General features: G+C 39.7%; 1 protein-coding gene across 2 annotated transcripts in view; it reads right to left on the bottom strand.

Moving 5' to 3' along the window:
* Positions 1-983: 983 nt before the first annotated feature.
* SLC9A7 (solute carrier family 9 member A7) overlaps positions 984-22,656 on the bottom strand; it is an 85,025-nt gene continuing 63,352 nt past the window's right edge. Inside the window, exons 13-17 of one of the 2 annotated variants that reach the window (XM_064143505.1) lie at positions 21,407-21,466; positions 16,452-16,515; positions 13,993-14,075; positions 10,427-10,532; positions 984-3,502 (exon numbers count right to left, since the gene is read on the bottom strand). In XM_064143505.1, coding sequence (XP_063999575.1) covers positions 3,254-3,502; positions 10,427-10,532; positions 13,993-14,075; positions 16,452-16,515; positions 21,407-21,466 — 562 coding nt within the window. In that variant the 3' untranslated portion in view covers positions 984-3,253. The remainder of the gene's footprint in view (positions 3,503-10,426; positions 10,533-13,992; positions 14,076-16,451; positions 16,516-21,406; positions 21,467-22,656) is intronic. The other variant, XM_064143506.1, reaches the window with a different exon arrangement.

Here is a 22,656-nt window from a genome sequence, read left to right as displayed (position 1 = left end):
CTTACTGTCAGTATTAGTTTCTGTGAGGCACTGAAATAAGATTAGAGACCTTATTTTGTTCTTCTCCAGGGACTGAAGTTAGGAAATTCTTTGTCACCTTCAGGTGACAATTTTGAGCAGCATATTGAGAATGCAGGAAGCAAAAAAAAAAACCCCAAAAAACACAACCAACCAACAAGAAGAAACTACTCAATGCCAAATACAAGGGCAGCCACATAAGCTGCAATGTCCTGTGCTAGTATAGCAGCACTATTTTCAGTGAAGAACATCATCATACAGGTTTTCTTTTTCAGTTCCAAGAGGATGCAGATATGTGTCAATTGCTGATCAGTGCAGTCTTAAGCTTTGCTCTCTTTTCAAAATCTCACACCAAGTTTCTAGTATGGTTCAGTTAAGTTCTTGCCAACTCAAGATCTTCCCAGAAAGGAACTGAAAGTATTGAACTGTCCTTTTGCAAGAATATAGACAATAAAAAAGAGGATCTATTAGAGAGCTGGTGAAATACGTAGTGTAGCAGAACAAGGATGGGGGTTTGTGTGTGCTTTTCCCCCCACTTTTTCAGTCAAGAAGTCCCTTGGGAATTTGCTACAAGGATCAATGTCAGCAGTAAGGGGAGGCTAAATGTTTTCATTTACATTTGTTGGCATTGAAGTCCAATTTTGAGAGAAGAGTTAAAATATATTAAAAAGAAAGATTAGAAGTTAAGAAATAAAATTAATTCTTGTAATACATGAATAAAAGTTAAGGTTGTGTACATGAGCCTCTTCTCACGATGTTGGATAAGCATTTTAAGTAGCTTTTGAATGTGAGGTCAGACTATTATATTCATCACCTCTTGCCAGTGATCAGTCTATTTCAGTTGCTCTTCCTCAAGCACAATTTGGACTTACTGGTGAATTTCATTAAGTTGCCTCCCAACCCCTCCCCCCCCCCCCCCCCCTTTTTTTTTTTTCCTGTAGGAATTAAACACACAGAGAGAGAAGTATCTACACTGAGATGTTTTATTGACGCTTTCCAGACATCCAGCCTTCCGGAGGAAGCTAATGAAACAGAATTTCTACTTCCAGAATCTGTACTTGATCTTTCTTCTAAACAACAGATCTCTGTCTTGGTAAGGCTCTGCGTTTTTTGGCCAAAATGATTTGGTAAGCTTCAAGCTGCATTGTAAAGATCAGCATTGTATTAAGTGCATTTATTTAAGATAAGTTTCATTGTCTGAACCCAAATTTGATTCATATGACTCAGCTAATAACTCTAATTGTTGTAGCAGTCTCAACTTCACACTCAGCTTTGTCAGCATGTGTCCCAAAGACTTGTTCAAGATGAATGTAGTTGTTTGTGCAATTTAGGAGGAAGCTACTTTTCCTACTGCCAGAGCACTTTTAAAACATAACCCCAAGCCTTTAAAACAGTATAAAATCACATAGATCATCGCCATCTGCTTTGTATTCCTTGAAAGCAGGTGAGAACCAAAACTGAGTTGTTCTGTTCAGAGATCTTCACCAGGTTATGTTACTCTTCACCATTTAAGAACAGAGCTCAGACTATTGTTCTTCCAGCTTTTCTACAAAAAAAGCTTCTGGTTTCCTCATGTCTCTTCTTAATAATGTCAGACAGTCATTACAGATAAATGCCCTTTACAAATTTACCTTGGAGGGACAGATATGGAGGTAGATCACTCATTAGAGAACACATTGAAAAGAAAGCAGACTAGACAAAATAACTTCAATGTTCTCCGCAGCAGTAAGTTGTCCTACCGAAGTTAGCCTGTTTAATATGTAAGGGAAAACAGAGTGGGTATTACACACAATTTTGAGAGAAACAACTGAAATGGCAGCAAGAAAAACACACTTTTTAGACAAATTGATATTACACCACATTAATGAGCCACAGAACTCTTTAAAAAAATAAACTTTGAGACGCGAGAAAGAAATCACATTTCAGCATGCTCTAAATAGCTGAGCTCCTTTTCAAAGCATAAGCTTCAGCTATTGGCAAAGACAATGGTACCTCATTTGGAAATTAAAAAGCATTCAGCAATAAGTTAATGCTAGCCTACGTGTAAGTGGGCTAAATACTAGGCAAAGATTTTTTTCCCTTTTCACATTGAAGATGGTACTACAGCTCATCACTTCTGTAGCTTATATATTGTGCAATGCCCCACTGCAGTTTCACATCTACTCTGCAAAAGAGAACAAGAGTAAACACCTTTCTTTTAGGATAGTCACAAATGGTAAAGCCAGCAGTGTTTGTTTGTCTGTTGAATTCAATGTTTGCTGTTTATCACACAAAAACAGTAAGCAGAGTCCATGGATTCTTCTGAGCAATATGAAACCTCATGGTTCCATGCAGGAACACTGCCCCTCGCTCTCTCTCTTATTTTTTCCCTTTCCCCTCCTCTTATCTGCTGCTTCACCCGGCCCAGGATATGTTCCCAAGTATCTTATTATGATTTTAAGAACCTTAAGGAAGAGAATGTTTTACCTCATGATTTCTACCCGAGGGAGCCTGGCTCTGAGTTTACGTTGGTTCAGGTACATCTTAGACCACAGGAAGCAGATGCATTTCTTTTGAGGCACTAGAAGTTAGTCTAACAGCAATAGTCAAATTGCCCAAAGCTAAAGGAACAAGTAACTCTCATTGTCTTCCTATTTAAACACAGGGTCAGTGAAGAAATATTCTTTTCCCCTTTTTCTCCCCCTGAAATACATTAAATACAGCTTGCAGTTACAGATTCCTCACAAGATCTTGCATTCCTGCAACTGTAGTCTTAACGTACACTGGCCTGCTTTACTGTCTATTTCCCTCAGCCTCACAAAACAATTAACAATGGATCTCTCCACATTCAGATACACACACATCCTTTTTGATGTCATAATAATTACATTTATATTTCTTCTACATTCCCAAGCTAGGCCAAGACAAGCTCAATTTTGTGACAAAGTCTTTGTGTATCTCCCTTCAGAGAGAGCTGCTGCAGCTGAACAAGACAATTGCAGCATGCTAGTTATGCTTGGATTCAATATGCAACTGAGCAGAGGAGAGTGACCAGTTTTCTCATTTGCCTATTTTCAGACATTTAGAAAAACACACTGTCAGCATTTTGAGTAAAAAATAGGTGACCTCTCCAGACCCTAGTAAAACCACTTCAGCGTGTTAACTTGTTTAAACATCCCCACCTCGAGTGTCACAGTGGCCTGCAGTCTTCCTTGATGCATCCACAGGGCAAGAGTTATTGTTACTGAGTCAGTAATCATGCATTGTCTTCCAGAGGAAATACTAGTCGGGTACCCCTACTTGTAACTTCATGATCTGCTGCTCCCAAATCACATTCCAGTGCTTCCTCTGAACTACTTTTTGTTCTTCTGCCATCAAGGCTAGTGGTAGCTGTGTGTGGGCCAGAAGAACCGTTTGCAGTTATTGTGGTATCACCGTATGTGACAGTAAGGTCACCATCATTGAGAATAAAATCAGAATCCTCTTCTCTAAGCTGTTCTTGATTCTGGAAATAAAGAAGAAAAAAAAATCTCTGTACAATGCACATCACCTAGTCTTTGCCAAGAGAGTAGCTGAACAGAAAAGTTGACCCTTGCATTAACACAGAAGCAGTAAGCAGCAAAGTTCCACCTTAAGAAATGTTAAAAATAACCTTGAACACAGTGTTTGTAAATCAGCTTACTGCTCCCTGTATAGCTACTGTGGCTGTGGAGAGATGAGGGGGAGCTGAATTCAAGAACTAGATAAACTATATTATGAAATTGGTGGCTAAGGATTTAACAGCACTGGAAGTTAACCAGAAAATACAGTACAGATGATCACTATACACCAGGCTTTGTGTGACAATTTAGAAGGTAGTTCAAAAAAAAAGACCAGAGACCACAAATAAGTCACTCCAGATACAAAATCAGAATTGCAGCTGTAGATAGTCAGTTACTAGTTTATTAGTAAAAGACTCATGCAAACTGGTAAGAACTCGTTGGCTCCTAATTCTTTATATTGGAGGCTTCCTTCTTATTTACTCTTACCTGGTACTAAATAGAGAATTACTTGACCTAGTTCTTAGCAATGTTCCTGAGCCATAAAAGTATGAAAGTCTGATACAAGAAAGTGCTTGCTTTGTAGTCTTGTAACTAGCTCTGTCACCTTCTCTTTTCAAAATCATTTAATTAAGTAGCTCATGAAAGCCTGTGAATTTATTTTGGCAAAGATGGGATGAAATGCAGAGTCAGAGAACAGAAATTGCTGAAGTGTAGCATTAACAATTTCTCTACACAGCACAACTCAACAGTAAACAATTGTACCATCTTTCACTCCTATTTCACACAGTCTTGGTAAGTGGCAAAGCATCTACATTAGACAGAAAATGGAACTTCCTCATATTTGAGGAAAATTCATCAGTAATATAAGCTCCACTCTGTAACAAAAAAACTATTATTTCCCCATACTGCTTAGCAAGAACTGGAATTTAAAGTGTGTCTGCAAGAACTGGAATTTAAAGTGTGTCTATTGCTGTTCACCTCAGTAGACAGGACAGCAATCAGGCTGCATTCTCAAAATACACCATTTTCTTCAGCAAAGGAAGGAGGGCACAGGCTATGAGAGACAGCATGCAGGTCAGCCGCCTGATCAGAGAACCCCACAGGTATTGCAGACAGCAGCTCAGAGCACTGGAGATTTAAAATGCCAATTAACCTGTCCACAAAGAAAAATGCATTGCCTAGCTACAGAAAACCTCCTGAGAAAGCCTTCTGTCATGATTTTAAAATGATAAATCAGCTAAAACAAAGCAGAAGTCTCTAGATGAGACAGAATATTTAAGTGCTGAAGACTGGAGAAGGTGTTAGGAGTTTACCAAAACCAATGAAAGAAATTATGCAGTTCAGCATCAGGAGCAAGACAAGCCCTACTCAGAATGAATGCTAATTTCTCTGAACCTTTGTGGCATCCAAATTTATCATCACTTATTAGAGACTGGGTTACTGTGATAGAGAGCATGGTTCTCAAAGAGAAAACACAGTTTAAGACTGCAAAGAGAACACTGAACTACTGTCACTATCTTAAAAAGAAAAAAGGCAGAAATTAGAGTTCAGTTCCAGTTGGCAGATACAGCCTTTACAAGCTTTCTGTTGCAAAAAAAAAGTAAAAGTCTGAGGGACAAGACCAACATGATTTAAAAAGGAACACAAAATAATTCGCTATTTAAGAAAATCTGATATCCCTACATATTCTGGGTTTGAAGAAGAGGCATTCAAAGAAGGATGAAAAGCAGGATAAAACAGTAAGAAGCAGGCAGTCTGTGACTGGTTACGTTTTAAAACAGTCTGATAAACTCTATCACAAGTTGCCTCCAATGGTGTTTGCCCTGGAAGAACTGCCAAAGAAGGTGAGGCAGGGACAGTGTACCAGGAGGTACAGTGATACCAGGGACATGTATAGCAGCTGGAGCAAGCTCCCAAAGCACCTCCTGTCTCCACAATGCTATGTAACAAGGAAACTTTACACTTACCTATCAGACAGGGGATTGAAAGCAGCTCTACAGAGGACTTGCAGGTACTGGTGTATGAAAGGCTGGACACAAGCCAGCAATGTCCAAAGGCAGCCCAGAAACCATATTCTGGGCTGCAACAAAAGAAATGTGGCCAGCAAGTCAAGGGAGGCAATTCTGCTACTCTGCTCTGGTGAGACCTCACCTGGAAAACTGTACTCAGCTCTGGAAACCTCAGCACAAGATGTAAACCTGTTGGAGCAGGTCCAGAAGAAGGCCACAAAAATTAGAGGGATGGAACACTTTTCCTGTGAAGAAAGGCTGAGAAAGTTGGAGTTGTTCAGCATGGAGAACTCCAGGGAAATCTTACTGCTGCCTTCCAATACTTAAAGGGAGCCTGTAGGAAAGACAAGGACAGTCTTTCTAGCAGGACCTGTTGCTACAAGACAAGAGGGAATGCTTTTAAACTAAAAGAGGGTACATTTAGACTAGGTAAGAAAAATTTCTTACAGTGAGTGTGACAAAAACAGTGGAACAGGTTATCCAGATTGCTGGTAGAAGTCCCATCCCTGGACACATTCAAGGTCAGGTTGGAGGAGACTCTAAGCTACTTGACCTAGTTGGAGATGTTCTTGCTTACTGCATGGGTGTTGGACTAGATGATCTTTGAAGGTTGCTTCCAACACAAAACATTCTGTGAGTCTATGGTAAGAAACTGGCAAAAACACACTCATCTAAGCTTCCCCAAAAAGCTGAAAATTTCTTGGAAGTACAACACTGAAAGGCCACAGGTTTTATACTACATGGAAAGTCCTAACCCAGTCTTCGCTGGTTTGTCTCTGGCTATACTTACATGTATGTAAACATGACAGGTTCCAGAGAAAACACCAAGCTTTCTCTCAACATAGTGAACAACTACTGCCTTGTATAAGCCAAATTCCACTTATTTCACTCCTGAAAACACTGCACACAGCAGGCAATTTATTTCATCTATTTCCCCAGAGAACATCCATGAACAATCCCATGTAGCATGCAGATTTGCTATGTTTGCAAGCAAAGAGGATGGGTGAATAAACCTATTGTGCTTCATGCAGTATGAACAATTCTTTCAAGAGAGACAGGAAATGTATCTAAGTAGATCCCTAGAGACTTGAAATTCTTCCAAGAATAACCCTAAACTGGCCTCTGCAATCCACTGCAGTTCTGTAGGAAGAGTTTCAAGTCACTCAAAAAACATAGGTCTGAACTACTTAAAGTGACAAACCTGTATGGCTGAACACCCAAAATCCTTCAGAAGGTTGACTTTTGCTTTGATGTGTTGACCATTACCCTGAGGGACCTTGCAGCACTATGCCCCATTTGTGGTAGAAATCGCTCATGCTTCTAAGAATGTGTCCTGGAGACCTTACAACGGCTAAAGCTTATTTAGTTACTGCTTACAAAGCCAGCATTTATTCTCTCCCAAGGAAATGCAGAGAAGCACATACTGTACACACTAAGCACCTGTAGTCACCACATACAACAGAGGTGCCATGGATAACAAAACTTCCATCAGAAGTTACTTATCTTGGAGGCTTCAAAACAAAAACACCAAGTGGTTTGCATACAAAACATATGACAACTTAAATCTGAGGCTCTGCTTAGAGTTTCTTTCTCCATAACGTTCAAACTGATCAAGGAAACAAAACGATTTTTGCTAGGAACTACTAAGAAAGGGGAGGAGGAAGACACAGCTAAGTAGATTTCTAACCAATGCTGAGAGTTACCTCCTCCGAGCCCTTCATAGACTGCAAATGAAGTTTCTTCACTGGGTTTGCATATTTAGTTTCACAGGAAGTTGTCACACTGTGTAAGGAGCAAGAACTAAATGCTTTCCAAAAAGACAGGTAGGAGAGTGTGTAAGACAAAACACACCCCTGAACAAAGAACCAGGCCAAAAAAATAATTCCCAGGAGTGCTCATTACAAAGAGCAAGTGACAACAGAGATGCTTCTTCCAAATGGGAAAAATAGTTGATGAAACAGAGAATTACTAGGATTTTCAAAGTATATGTCAAATGGTAAGAACAAGAGAAAACTTTAGTTTGAGATAAATTGGAAAGCTCTGCAAATTTTGTGCACTGAAGATAACACCAGGAGAGACAAAAAGATAAGAGTGTGGTTTTTGAAAACTGTTATAGAATCATAGAATCATATAGAATCATAGAATCAACCAGGTTGGAAGAGACCTCCAAGATCATCCAGTCCAACCTATCACCCTGCTCTATCCAACCAACTAGACCATGGCACTAAGTGCCTCATCCAGTCTTTTCTTGAAGACCCCCAGGGACGGTGCCTCCACCACCTCCCTGGGCAGCCCATTCCAATGCCAATCACTCTCTCTGTGAAGAACTTCTTCCTAACATCCAGCCTATACCTACCCCGGCACAACTTGAGACTGTATCCCCTTGTTCTATTGCTGGTTACCTGGGAGAAGAGGCCACCCCCCAGCTGGCTACAATGCCCCTTCAGGTAGTTGTAGACAGTAATAAGATCACCCCTGAGCCTCCTCTTCAAACACTAACTACAGCAACCTTTGCATGCTTTTAAGTTCCAACTTGAATTCTGTTTGGGCAGGAAACACTTAATGGTAAGCCTAATGGTAGTCTCGAAGCAGCGAGATAATGTCAGCAAGAAACAGCAAGGACAGCTGTGGAAAATACCTAGTGTACCTCATTCCTGCGTGCTGACTCAGAACCTAACAGGTATGTCATGCAAATTCAAGCGTACAGGACATGAACTCATACTTAAGAATATGTTGTAGTAGATTATGTAATGAGATTATCTGACTTTCAGACCTTAAAACCCTTTCGTGGCATCTAAATTAAAAGATGTACTGCCACTCACACAAGTGAAAATCAATTCTAAATAAGGTTGTAATAAAGCAAATATACAATTAATAAAGTAGCAATAAAAACAAATACACAAAAAGCAAAACACCCAAGCTAAAAATAATACACAAAGAGTGACCATAGCCACATACCTGGATGCTTTCTTCTCCTTGTAGATACCTTAACTGCTCAGACAGGCACCTGAAATCTAGGATTTACTACTTTCTGAAACATATTTTCCAGCTGTGTTACATTCTGTTTATCAATTACAAACTTTCTGCTTGTTTAATTCCAAGTCTTCAGTCTTCCATTCTCTCTTTTCTGGAAATACCTCACAAAAGTACAACTATTTCAAGCAGTTCCTATCTCCCCAAAGACACGGTGCTTTCAGTTGCTTTGCTTGCATTTCACAGGAAGGCAAAGAGATTCCACAGCTTTTTAGTCAGTAGTAAAACGGTACAGGCAAGTGCTGTAGCAACAACAGTCATGCAAAAAAGCTGCTATATAGCAACTGCAGAGTTCAGGCATCTTGAAAAGTGAACAGAAATAAAAACCTCAAAATTGTATTCTTTCCCAAGAGTAATGCAGCAAAGCATTGAAATAGGAACAAAAAAAGAACACAAATGTGAAAGTTCCACATTATACACTGCACCAGAGTATGCAGCCTTATAAGCATCTTTAATCATAGAATGAGACAGGTTTTAAAGGACTTTTAGAGATCATTGGGTCCAACGCCCCTGCAAAGCAGGACCACTCAGGGTGGGTTTTGAAGTTCTCTAGGGAAAGACTCCACACCCTGTCTGGGCAGCCTGTTCCAGTGCTCTATCACCATTACAGTAAAAAAAACTGTTTTTTTCTCATGTTGAGATGGAATATTCTGTGATTGAAATTACATCCATTGTCATGGTAAAGTTAGCATGTCAAATACCTGTGTGAGACAGAACCAGTCCAATTAAAGAATAAGTTTCCACACACAGGCATGATGAGCAAAGAGGGAAAGAAAGAGCCCAACTGTTAAAGAAAACAAATGTCAAAGCTTGCATGTTCCCTCTGGCCTCAGTTACTGGATAGCCAGTCTTGTAAGGTCATACACAGACACACGGGCAACACGTAAGTAAGCTAACTGATATGATGGGTGTCTTCCAGCCTCAATCTGTTTTAAGATCCTGGTGGCATTGCAAAGATATGAACAGGGCTGATTTCTTGCATTACTAATAGCTCCAAGTAGGCAGCAGACATTTCAGATTCCTTTAAATTTTGCTATCAGGTAAAACTAAGATGCTAATGGTATAAGAAATGCAGGGAAGTATTCCAAAGCTGCAAGTGGAATTTTTAAGTCAAAGACTAAAAGAAATCTAGTCCAAGGCTACTTAAACATAGAAGAGCTGTTCCCATTCCACAGAACCCACTAATTTGAGTACGTTATGGGTCTTGAGTATAAGTGCCATAGTACTATGGCTTTGTTTACAAGAGGCTCATAAGAACTGGTAGATTTCAGAAGCACTGCAGGGACAGGAATTTCACTTACCAGGATCCTGTAAGAGTAATAGGAGAATGAAGCATTAATTATTGCAAGACTGGCTGTAAAGACAGTATAGTGACCTGCTAGACTACGATAAGTAACTGATTAACGGTATCTGAAGTGTGATCTCAAGTTTCACAGTGGAAACAATGAAGGGAAGCCCTACCAGATTTCTTTCCGGCATGGGTAAATGTGTCAGCATCTTCTCTGAAGGAGACTTCAATGTAACAGGAAAAGAATCTTGTTCAAAAGTGTTGAGAAAGAACTGAATATTTTGAAGAGAGACACTTGGCTGGTTTATTGACTAGGTCTAATTTTCAATATCCTTAGATGTTATTTTTTTTAATGCAATATTTGCATAATAAGACCACCTCTGATTTCTACTAACAGAAGCTGTTGCCTCAGGGGAAAGTATCTTAAATCTTTTCTGCCTAGGACAGATTAGCAATTTCTTGCAGTATGTCTATCACACCAACTGTTTGCCTGCTTTGTTGAAGTTAAATGAACAATAATAATATGAAACATAGAAGTATTGAGTCATTCTACTTACATCATAAACTTGGGGACTTGTCAGGCAGCGAGCTATCAGGCCACACCAGCTGGGTAGAGTTGTGGTTAACGGAGGACCACTGTGAGTGAGAATTGGCTTTAAATAACTTAAAAGTAGTTAAGGAAAACACATCACTGCTTGAAAACTACTACTGAAAATAAAAAGACAATTGCATACACATGTGGTTCTGCCTTTGGTCTATGCTGCTAAATAATTGTATGCAAAAACAACCACTGGAAAAAAAATATCCACATTTGTAAACCTAAAAATTAAAAACATCTCTCCCCAGCACTTTCTCCTTGATCCTTTTAAGGGCAGCTTCTTTACCCACATTTACTGCAAGGGGAACTATCTACCTTTCTTGAAGTCGCAAGCAGTTGCAAACTTTCCAGCTCTCTAAAGCCAGAAGGAGCAGGCAGAGGTCAAAGTGCTTTAATGGTAATAGGTTCAAGTGCATTTCTGCTATGCAAATGTGAGCAAGGTGTCAGTATTGTAAGCTAGAAGTGCAAGGTGTACCTGTACAGCTCAACACAGTGCAATAAAGACATACTGCCTATCCAATGCAGCCACTTTAACTGCTAGATGGTGTCTGAGTTATAGAGATGCAACCACAGATCTTTCTCTGGGAAGGCTCAAAGACATCTCAGTGGTGAATATATACATGCCACACAGAGTGTCTGAAAGGAAAACCATGTAAGACAGCACAGAAGGAAAGTAACGCTACCTTCACGGAGAAGGCATGGGAGTGGAAAAGGAAGGTGCCTTTACATCTCTTTTCATAGGTCTGCCCCCACATAAATCCATATTTGTTCACACTGGTGCTCTGGACTGATGATATGCCCGAGGAAATGCTCAGGAGTCAAAAAGAAGGTGTCCTGGCTGGAAAACAGCATGATGATCTTAACTGGCACAAGAACAGAGCTCAGGAGAGAAGCACTAAGAATTCCAAACATGGTCTGAAATCGGAAACACAGGATTTGGGGTTGTTGAAGTGTTGGGTTTTTTTCAGTTGGTCTGAGAATTTTGAGTGTAAATATGTATTGCAAATTTATCTAATTAAGCCTCGAAGCACAGATGGAATCAAGCCCATTTGTGAATATAACAGTTTCCCTGACCCTTTTGACAGATCAAGGTGTTTAGGTGAAAGAGTGGGTTAAAAAACTGTCTGTTTTAGCAGAAATACATTCTCCCCTCTAACAGAGTCTGGCATTAGCATGTTTTCTTGAGCATATAACAGCATGATTATGCCACTGCAGAGTTATGTTTCCTCATTTCCTCCTCCAGTAACAGTGTAGTTACACCCAGTCCTGGAAAGAAACTCTTGGCCCTTACACTAACCTATCAGGCTCTACACTGTTCTGTAGGGAGGCATGCAGCAACTCAGTCATAGTAAAAGAAACCCAGTAAAAGACATCTGGTACTTCAAAGTTGCAGTTTTCTTTATATTTAACAATTGTGGGTGAATCCAGGGAACAGCTCATGACATGAAATGAACTCTGCATTCCACAGGAATGCAGTTCCTGGTTGTTCATCCACACAGAGCTCTGCAACCAGAGGCCAGCACTGGAGCATGCTGCAAAGTGCATCTATTTGCAAAGTTTTCAAGTAAAGTTCCCTTGAAAAGAGTGAATTTTGAGATGACCTGCCTTTCTACCATAAACCATGTGAATGCAAGAGCAAAAGACATTAAAACATTTTGACATTTAGCCATGGGTATAGAGATGGCAATTCTGTGCAATTTAAGCCCATTCAGCCAAAGCTTATCTGAATTCACTCTGCAAGAGGAAGAGCATAATGTTGCCTCTAATGTACATTAAGACAGTTCTGCCTCTGGATGCCAGCTCCCTTGGCACAAACTTCACAAGAACCTTCCCTAAAAAATGCTGGTCACCCCTGAAAAAGCAAATGTAAGATCAGCATCCTTAAGAATCCGTGAAACAGCTAATGAAGCTGTAATTTTCACTTAGAACACCCTGCACCCCAACCCTCCTTACTACAGCTACTGGAAGCTGCACTTGTGTTAGCTCAGCTGAGGGGAAGGCAGCATTGCCAGCTACTCCTTTTTTTCATCAGTCACATCCCTTTTGCAAAGGCAGGGGAAGAGGATAAGTCTGCTTCCTTCTTGACAAGACTAAAAGCATCAGTCAGCCACAGACAGAGCTCTGTGCTCTTACCACAGAAGGGTTTTTTTTGAGGGGGTTGATTTTTTGGGGGGAGTGGTGGTGGTTTGTTTGGGGTTTTTTTAGTCTGTTTTGCTAACAAAAAGTTACCTCAATATACTTTGACACCAGCCACTACAATTCAAAAGGTTAACTTGAAACTACTAAAACATATGAACATTTACCATATACTTCCTTCTGGACTTTCCTCCTAATACTACTGTATCTGAAAGCATTGGTCACAAAGATTTTATTCTTAACAGGCAAATGCTATTAAGATCTGAGTGCTTTCAACATTATGCCTAAGTTTCCCTTTGTAGGAGACAGTGGTGCACGAGGCATGGAAAGAGACTACTTCAATCAGGCTTGCAAGCTCTCACCAAACTGTGGTTAAGACTCCTCAGATGCAAGCTGCAATGAGACTAAAGCACTGTCACAGGTATTTGCATATGTTCACATACTAATAGGAATACAAGAACTGGAACTTATTTGAATATTCCCATCCCTGGAAGGTTTTAAGGCCAGGCTGAATGGGGCCCTGAGCAACCTGATCTAGTGTGAGATGTCTGTGCCCATGTCAGGTAGGTTGGAGCTAGATGATCCCTGAGGGGTCCCTTCCAGCCCTGACAATTCTATGATCTGGATACAGACAACTTGCCATGGCCATAGGGTTATCTTTGTCGTTTTCCACTAATACAATATAAGCTGTTAATACAGGGAACTCATGTGACTATTTATATGATCAAGAATATATTCAATCTATTTTAAAAGAAGTGAAACACGGGAAAGCTACACAAAAACTGCTCAGAGGCTTAAACAAAGGTATCTAAATAGCACAATAGCTTCAGAAAGGCTGCACAGTACTATATATATGCAAGGATAGTTTCTGTTTCAACACTCAAAGGAAATTCTGGATATACCAAAGGGAATAATCTGGATCACATGTAAATTTTTTTTACTCTCAGAACTTCAGATATCAGCAATGGATTTCCAAAGATAATTTCATCAGAAAAGCAGAAGGCTCTTCAGAGCAACAAGTTGGGGCTTAGACACATACAATGAAATGGAAAATTTGTTTGTGCTATGAACACCAATGAGGCTTAATGGAACAAACCAGAGGATTTTAAACGGTTAATTGGCTGTCTTACTGTTTAGGAAGGAAGTTTGGCTCTGAGAACTGACTGGTTTCTGTCCTCCAGCAAGTACGACATAGAATGTATTAGAGAAAGGAAAGCTCCATCTTTTGAATCAGCGAGTTTAAACTTCACTTCTGTGCTTTGAACCTGTCAAGTATTTGATCTTTCTCCTGTTTGACTCCCTCAAGTGCTTAAGCCTACATACAGGTACATGGAAAAGAAAACCGAGTATTTCATGTCTTGAAGCCAAGCTTTGTTTTCAAAAGGATACTTATGGTCAAAGCTATACCACAGCCTGAAGAGCCAAGCACTTTCCTGCTTTGTCCTGTTCCTTCTTTCAGAATCTAGGCCATCCTAAAAATAAGATAAAAACATATTCAGTTGTATCAGGCAAAAAAACCCACACGCTCAAATCATACATTCCAATCATTCAAGTTATAACATCCTGTCCAAAAAAGCCAAATTATTTGAACACTGTACTTGAACTGCAGATGAAAGCTATTTAAAGACATGCTTATAATGAGGATACTTTCCCTAGAAAGATCAGAAATTACTGCAGAGAAGTAGGCCCTCCTTATTGCCCTCAAGTTACCTTAACAATCTAATATCAAGTTCCCCTGAGTCTAAAAGCTTAGCACAGAGTTAATGTAATAATGGATATAGAAATACGTCCCAAATCAACAAATAAGCCTCAGAGAATTCTCATCCCCATCTCCCTTCCCAAATAAATGAAGTGCAATAATCTAGACTAATCACTATTCATGGCTTAGTTGGCTGCCTTAAATCTAGCTCTGTTTGATGTTCTTTCCTTAAGCCTTTGCATTTTGCTTCCTTGGAAGAACAAAGGAGGTTATTATACCTGACAGACCCTCTGGAATCTGATTAAGCATATCACACTTAAAAGAAACATGCTTAACAAGGAATCCATACAAAAATCACATTTGAGGAATGTCATGCAGATTTCATAAGTACTAGAACAACCTCAGAAGTGCTAACAGTGTTAAATATAATCTCTTCACTAGTTCTGCTGCAAGTCATTGCACCAGCTGGTCTGCAGCTGCATTTGTTTTTATTTCTCTTACTGTTTTGATTTGGGTTTTGTTTGTTTTGGCCACAGGCCAAAGTTGAAAACAGTTCAACAGATGAAGTAAAAATCATCTTCCAAATTACTGGAAAATATTAAGACAGGATTGCCCCATGTAATTCTGATCTGCAAAAAAAATCCACAATCCACCAAGAGTTAAAAGCTTGGTACATTTTCACACCCTCCCCGTCCCAAATGATGGTTTTTTTTTCAATTGTGAGATGCTGCTAATTTTGGCTTTGTGAAAGAAAGAAGAATCCAAAGAGAAACAACTAACAGGCTCAATTAGGAATGCCATGCACAGCTAAAGAGGGTAACAAATGGGTAAGTGCTTTATGTTTACAAGGGAAAAAAGCAAACACAATATTTCCACCCATACTCTGAACAAGAACACAATACCCATGCTCTGCTTCCTCTTCAAGCAATTCCCCCAACACTGACAAGCTCAGTCTGAACTGGCCAAAGGAATCTTACCATAATACCACTTCTTAGCCTTAATTTTATGCAGCAACTGTGTCTTTCAAGTAGTATGTGCTTCTGATTGCTTCCAAGCACATACAAAACCAAGTTCATCCTTTTTTGGTACCCAAGCACAGCACTTAAGAATCTATTCTGTGGCTTCTACAAAAAAACCACAGAGATGCCTAGTGCAATTTCATCAATTAAAGAGATGCTTCCTGAGCAAGTGACTTTTGACTGTACAGCTTGTGACCAAAAAAAGACAGTATAAGAATAAGAAAGCTCCTCTCAAATACAGCAAGTATCCCATGCATGTATCTTTGACCAGTCTGAACATCAGCATCATATGGTCTGACTGTTTACAAAGCAGAGTTCACATACTTGCAGCCTAAGCAGCCTCTGGATCCCAAGTCATCTGTCTTTTTTGTCATTCAACTTCCTCTAGCAGGTTCCTATATAAGCAACCAGTTACACTACTCCACAATTATTGTCAAGCAGTACTCTGAGAGAGTGGAAACTAAGGTCTGGACAGAGGAAGCACCCGGGAAATACCAGGTTTTGGTTTTTTTTTTCTTCCCTAGACTTTTCACTTCCATGAATGCACTCAGTTTAAAAACAGAGAAAGCTAAAACTGCTGCTATGAACAACATTCTTTCAATAGTCTTGTTTGCCAATAATATATTGCAGGGGAAAAAGTTAATCATTATGCTGTTACTGATGCACAGAAAGGTGCACTAAGGATTCACAGCAACAATTTGCTGAATATAAATAAAACAATTTTCTAATGATCCTTTTGTTTCATACAGCAAAGCCCCATCTGGCTTCAGTACAGCAGCTGAAATAAAACTTAGCTTTGATTCTAGGTTTGTGCTGTAGCATGTTAAAAGCAAGCATGGTGGGTGGGCGGGGGAAGAGGAAAGCACATTGTTATTGTGTGTTAGTAGATTTGGGAATGGTTTTGATGCCTTATACGTACTTATACACAATTATTTTAACACTGCAGCATTATACTCAATGCCACAGAATGCTTTCCAGTGGGCATTACTTGAATATTACACAGTAAAAAGCATTATTGACTTGCCAGCTATGAGAGAAAGGTTTTATCCATGCACATAGCTTCTACAGTTCTTTACTGTCTTACTTATAAAATGAGATCAATCTAATAGGCAAGTTATGCAATTACTTACTCCTTGTAAGACTTGAAAGCTGTCATTAGTAGGTGGAGGATCCTGATCTGGGTCAACCCCAACCCTACAGAAATATTAGGAAAACAAAGCAAGTGGTATTACTGAGGGCTGCAAATGCTGTAAGTTTGGCAGAACACATTTTTAAAACACTTTAAGCACCCAGCAAAGCTGCATTCAGAGAAGTTATAAGAATAGTTTGAGGAAGAGCTGTCTGTTATTCCCCTGCAGTTACACAGCCATAAACAGGATATTTTTACACTCAAGCAGCAGCTACCTGTAGATGACAACTTAACTCCATCCCAGCATCAACATCAACTGCTTACCTTTGTTGCAAATTCTTTTAGGACACTACCAAATACAATTGTGGGCGACATTCTCTTCAGTGGAGAACATCCCTCACATCTAGCAGCAAGAAACCAGAGACTGCAGATAAGCCCAATCTAAATATTTGACATGGCAAATAACTTTTACTACCAGATAGGCCTGAGAATGGCTCAAATATATGGTTTGAAAAAGTCATGCATGCCAATTCTAATGCATCATGTGAAGAAACAATTATTTTTAAGATTTTTTTTTACAAAGACTCAATTGCTGCAAGTTTTATTCACCTAACACAACATGCTCACAGTGAATTTATAAGAGGCTTGTCTAGTCCAGCTCCAACCTCAGTGAGGGGGGGAGGGGGGGAAATCTGTATAACAAGATGGTGAATGATAACAGGATGTTAATAAGAGACAGTCTACTCACTTTTGCAAAATTAGTATCTTGTTACTGAACCATCCTTTCACATAGTGCTCCTACCCAAGATGAGTATATCATCCTTGCAATTATGTTCTGGTTTTTCTGGTCTGTTTTAGGGGTAACTATTTGTTAAGGCAAGACTTGTGTAGTTCTAAATCCTGTTCATGCCTTAATCTCTGTGCTTTCTTTTATCGCTTCAAATATTAGGTAAGATTGCCAGCCTCAAATGCATTATGCTTTGGTCCTGCCACATTGCACAGAAACTGTAGGAAAATGCATGTGTTAGCAAAAAACAATTATCTGAAATAGCTAACTTCTTCATTTTCCCTCTCTCTGAAGAGACTGAGCAGTTTAGTGCATTCTCTTTGTTACTTAGACTTTGTGTCAGCTATTTCTAGCCACATGTTTATGCAACATCCCTGAGGATCACCAGAAACAAACAGAACCTTGCTGGTAACAGCATATAAATTTGTGTGTCCCAGGGACACATGCTTGCATAAGAAAAGCGGTGATCCAGATACAATTTACCTTCAGGCACAGAAGATGACATAGATTAAACTAAAAGCAAACACCTTATCATAGAATGTCAGGGGCTAGAAGGGATCTCAAAAGATGATCTGGTCCAGCCACCCTGCCACAGCAGAATCACCTCGAGCAGATCACACTGGAAAACATCCAGACGGTTCTTGAATATCTCCAAAGAGGGAGACTCCACAACCTCCCTGAGCAGCCTGTTCAAGTGCTCTCTCATCCTCACAGAGGAAAAATTCATCCTCAGGTTCACATGAAACCTCCTATGCCTCAACTTCCACCTTCAAAGAACTTCCATCACAGCAGCTTTTAATAGAACACATAGAGTCATCTTAACCCTTTGGCACATTTGACCTTGGAATTCATTGGCACTGACCAGGTTCGAGACTAAGAACCTTCACCAGTTTAAGGGAACGTTGGACTGACAGATTGGGTACTGTATTGCAACCTATGCTAAAGCAGAACACAACACACAAGAGCTTTGAAAGCTTACTAGGGCTTAGATGTTAATACTTAAGTTATCATAAGCAGTGAAGATCTGGTAAGAAGGGCTTTCTGCAGACAAACTAGATACCTACTGAAGCCTTATGCAGAAACTTGACAAGCAACATCAGGAAACTCACTTGGTATGGCAATAGATCTAAGATTGCACATTCCTGTATAAACACCTATCAAAGAAAAAGACTGGTGGCTTTCTGAACTCCAGCTGAGGAGTTCATTACACGGTGCACAGCAGCGATGCTCACGTTAACCCTGCAGCTAGCTATGTGAACAGGGAGTTCAAGAAAGCTGTTTCAGAAGATGAACATAGCTTGCATTCCTAAAATAGTTTTAGCTCACTGAGCTAGCCATTCACTCCACAGTACATTAGAAAAATCAAACAGTTCAAAACGTCTCCACTTTTAGTTGACTTACAAGATTGTGTATTTGCTTTGAGGATTTTAACTGCTCTTGGGCATGGGAAGGGAGCTTAGTGGAAGACAAAAGCTGGATGACCATACTGTTCAGTGAAAAGTCATAGTACACCACAGGCAAGGTGTCTGGGGTTCACTCTTGTGCTGAAGAGGAAAAGAAAGCTCTTCTATGTCAAAATGGTTCAGCTTTGAGAGAAAAATAATTCTTACCACTGACATCTCTTTCAATATCGAAATAGCACATTGACACAGGCTTGTCCTTTTAAAGTTTTTGTTCCAAAGTTATTCTTCATGTGTATTTATATATTGGGTATTTTCTAACTTGTTTTTTAAGTTCATGTTTCCAAGTATGTTCTTCAGTACATAGATTAATACAAAACACATTACTATTTTGAATTCCCACAACTACTTTTGGTACTCTCCAGCTGGCACACTGTCTCTCTTACCTTCCACACCAGTGTGAATTGCATTGGAAGAATTTTTTTTTTTTTTTGGTAGCAAGTCTGCCTACTTAAATGTCAAGGTACATAAACCCTGGTATCATGACAAGCATCCCATTTTTGCAGGCCCTGCCCCCAAATCTCTAAGACTCATCTTCATCACCTGAAACAAAACAATATTCAAGTCTCTCAACCTCCTTTACTGTAAAAAGAACCACAGGAAACATTTAAGTAACTTCATCCCTAGTTAACTACTTACATACATGTACCAGCTTTACTTGTACTTTCAATTACATATGTCTTCATCATTTTTTATTTCTGGTCATTTGAAAAAAAGAAGTCCATCTCACATCCTTAAGTACACTTTAAAAGTTTCCTGTAAATTTAAATGCTCTGTAAAGGCTGCTACCACTTCTCATTTATAGAGCAATTTATCTTAATTTAAAAACTAGCTACAAAATTGATTTATAGAAATCCTCTCTCATATCAGTGGCACAAAGCTGGTAGCCTTGCTAATGACTCTGTTTTGTTCAAATCCCCTAGCAGAAAGGCAGGTGAGCAAGCCTCTGGTTGGAAATTGTTTCACTGGAAACACAATCTGTGATAGGGAGTGAAGGGCAGCCAGCACCAGGGCAGTGCTGGGGCCAGCAAGCATCTTTGCTTTAACCTGCACCCTCTCTGAAAGCCTACTGCAGCAGTTGTGCATGAGGGCATTGCCTGAGTGTGTACAGCAGCAATCCAAATAAGTAATTCTGAAAATGTAGATATCAGATGAAGAGCAGCAGCAGTCTTTCAGCTGTAGCAATGTGTATATACATATCCCAAAAGTGGTGGAAAATGCATTTCTTTCCCTCGTTAGCATAAGTACAGTATTTAACACTTCCAAGTGCACACACAACTAGTATATAGTTCAGTCACCTTTATTTCTGCCTTGGGAAGATTACTACAACACGTAGGCATATGCATGCTACAATTAAAAATCAACCCAATTTAAGTATATCTCTTCACTCCTCCATCTATCTTTATTTTTACCTTAAGGCATAAAAGGCTTGTCATACTTCAAGAACTCTGTAATAGCAAAGAGGTTATCACTGAGCTCCTAATGTCCAATACCAAAGCACCACATTTCTGCTCTTAACTGACTCACAAATTTCTTGGCCCTTCTTCTACAGCTAGAACTCCAGTAGAAGAGCAGCCACTCAGATTTGATTCCTCAAATGATAAAGCTATGTATAATTCAGTAATTTCAACTGTGTGGCAGAAAATGGTTGACACAAAATGTGGAAACAAAGCAGAAACTAAATGCATGGAAAGGAACGATGAAAAGAAAGATAAAAACACCCAAAAAACCAGCAAACAGGCAGAATTACTTCAAGTTCTCCACTACGTCATTTTAAAGTGGGTGGAACCATTTCTTCTGATACTTCAGAAACCTTTCCAAGGCTCTGCAACACAGATGATAAGTTACCAAAATATCAGGCTTTATTACATATTAGGACGTGTAATTACCGTGGCAACAGCCAAGAATGCCTGCAATAGATAACAGTTCTCAGATTCCCTGTACAAGCTAATGTACTGCATCTCTGGCCAATATACTAGCTTACTGGGAACTTTCAAGTGTGACAGGATACTTGGAAAACTTGACACTGGCTCTTCCCAATGAGTTTTCTTTACATAAATGTGCATCCATATACATACACACACATACATACAATGACATACCTTCTATTTAGGGATTTATTTTAGGGGGTGTGTGTGTGTGATTCCCCCCCCCCCCCCCCGTATCCATGTGTCAGTTCTAGAAACCATCAACCAGAGAAGACTACTACTAAGTCTGTTTTTTGTCCACTCTTCTTAGCACCTTCCTGCAAAGCAATGTGGTAACCCTAATTTTTTAAAAAGATACATCCTGGGGGAGGCTGGGGTAAATCATTTAAGCAGCTCCTTCCAACCTGAACAGTTGTACAAAATTACCCTAAAAGGAATGCTCAAGACTATCTGTGTGATGAAGGATCATAGGATCACATCCATGATTTCTCAGCTGTCAGGTCTTTCCAGGCCAGTGGCTCTAGTTTGCTTCATTCATTAGCCACACACAAAGTTGAGGGGTGTAGTGCTTTGGGGGAGCTTTTTTAAGCTGAAAACATGAAGTGTGATCCACAGTGTCCCAGCTCAGAATAGGCTCAGAATTGAAGAACATCAATGGCACTGTAGAAAAGGAGAAGCAGCAGCATGCCACAGTACAGAAAGCAAGCACACGCTTGGTGTTATAAAGATGAAGAAAGCCAAGCACTAAGTTAATTTGGTATCAAGGAAAGCACAGTGTCACCTGAAATACAGCCAGTGGCTTTCACTCATCTCTTCCACCGATGGAACATGGTCACCAACTCTAGTACAGTACAAGAATGCAATGTGAGTAACAAAATGCTCATGAGATGGTAGCTTTACAGAACTCCTTATCAAAACAACACAAACTAACAACCTAAAAGAAAGAACACAAGCCCTACCCAATCAAAAAAGATGAAGCACAGAACAATGACAAAGTGACAAATAATTATAATACGTAACAGCAGCAGCACTTTATAATTGAGATGTCTAGAAACAGTTTTCATACATTCAGATTCAAGCCAGCAAAGCACCTGTATTTGTGACAGGCTACCTCCCCCAAAAACTAAGATTCAGTAGCTCTCAAGGACGCTGCTACAGATGCAGAGCTGACCTAAGACAATTCCTACCCCTATGGCCATGCACGTGGTGTACAAGAGAAAAAGTCATTAGAGAAAGTAATCACAGGTAGCTATGCATACATGAAAGAAGCCATCAAGGCTACCTAGTGTCAGAGCAGTCCAAAACAACTGGCAACACACACTAAATCACTCCATGAGTTTAACAAATGCTTGACAACCAATCTTTAACATCATTAAGCTACTGTCAAAGCAGAGTGTTTGCACTCCTTGCTTTGCCTTTCTCAATTGTAGTTAAAAAAAATATACATGTGCAAGCATGTTTGATTTCCACTATTTTCCAGATAAATTCCTTATCAGCTTGTGGTTGGTTTATTCCTCCCATTTCTCTATGAGGGCATGCTACATAAGCTTTATATTCCTCATCTGAAATAAAACCCCAGATGATCAGAAATCCACAAAGGCCACACTTTTTGAAGAACAGATGTATGTGCCCTGATGGCAGGCTGGCATCTCAACAAACCAAACACCTAAGGCCATAGCTTGTGATACAAAGAACAGGCACTCATCTAATCCTTGGAGGCTGAGACAAGTATCAGACTTTGGATAGAATTGGTTTAGATTCCTCATTCAGTATCTCTTCTCCCACACTGACATACAGCCCAGGTCAGAGCACTCTGCTCTAAAAGGGCAACACTGAGATGGCTCTGCATATGCAGCAAAAGCTAAAATTAAAAACTGCCCAATCACTTCCCTTCTGTGACTTCTTTCTCTTTGCTGTATCATTGCCAAGTTAATATATTGAAGTTTTCCCAGATGTCTATAATGAGTACAGCGTTTTTGGAAAATGTTAGCTCTTTCAGAAGAGTTCAACTGTTCCTCAGAAGACAGCTGA

This window comes from Pogoniulus pusillus, chromosome 5 (assembly GCF_015220805.1).
Source record: "Pogoniulus pusillus isolate bPogPus1 chromosome 5, bPogPus1.pri, whole genome shotgun sequence".
Classification (NCBI taxonomy): domain Eukaryota; kingdom Metazoa; phylum Chordata; class Aves; order Piciformes; family Lybiidae; genus Pogoniulus; species Pogoniulus pusillus.
Note: the sequence above shows the minus strand (reverse complement) of the source record. Positions and strands in the feature narration are given on the sequence as shown.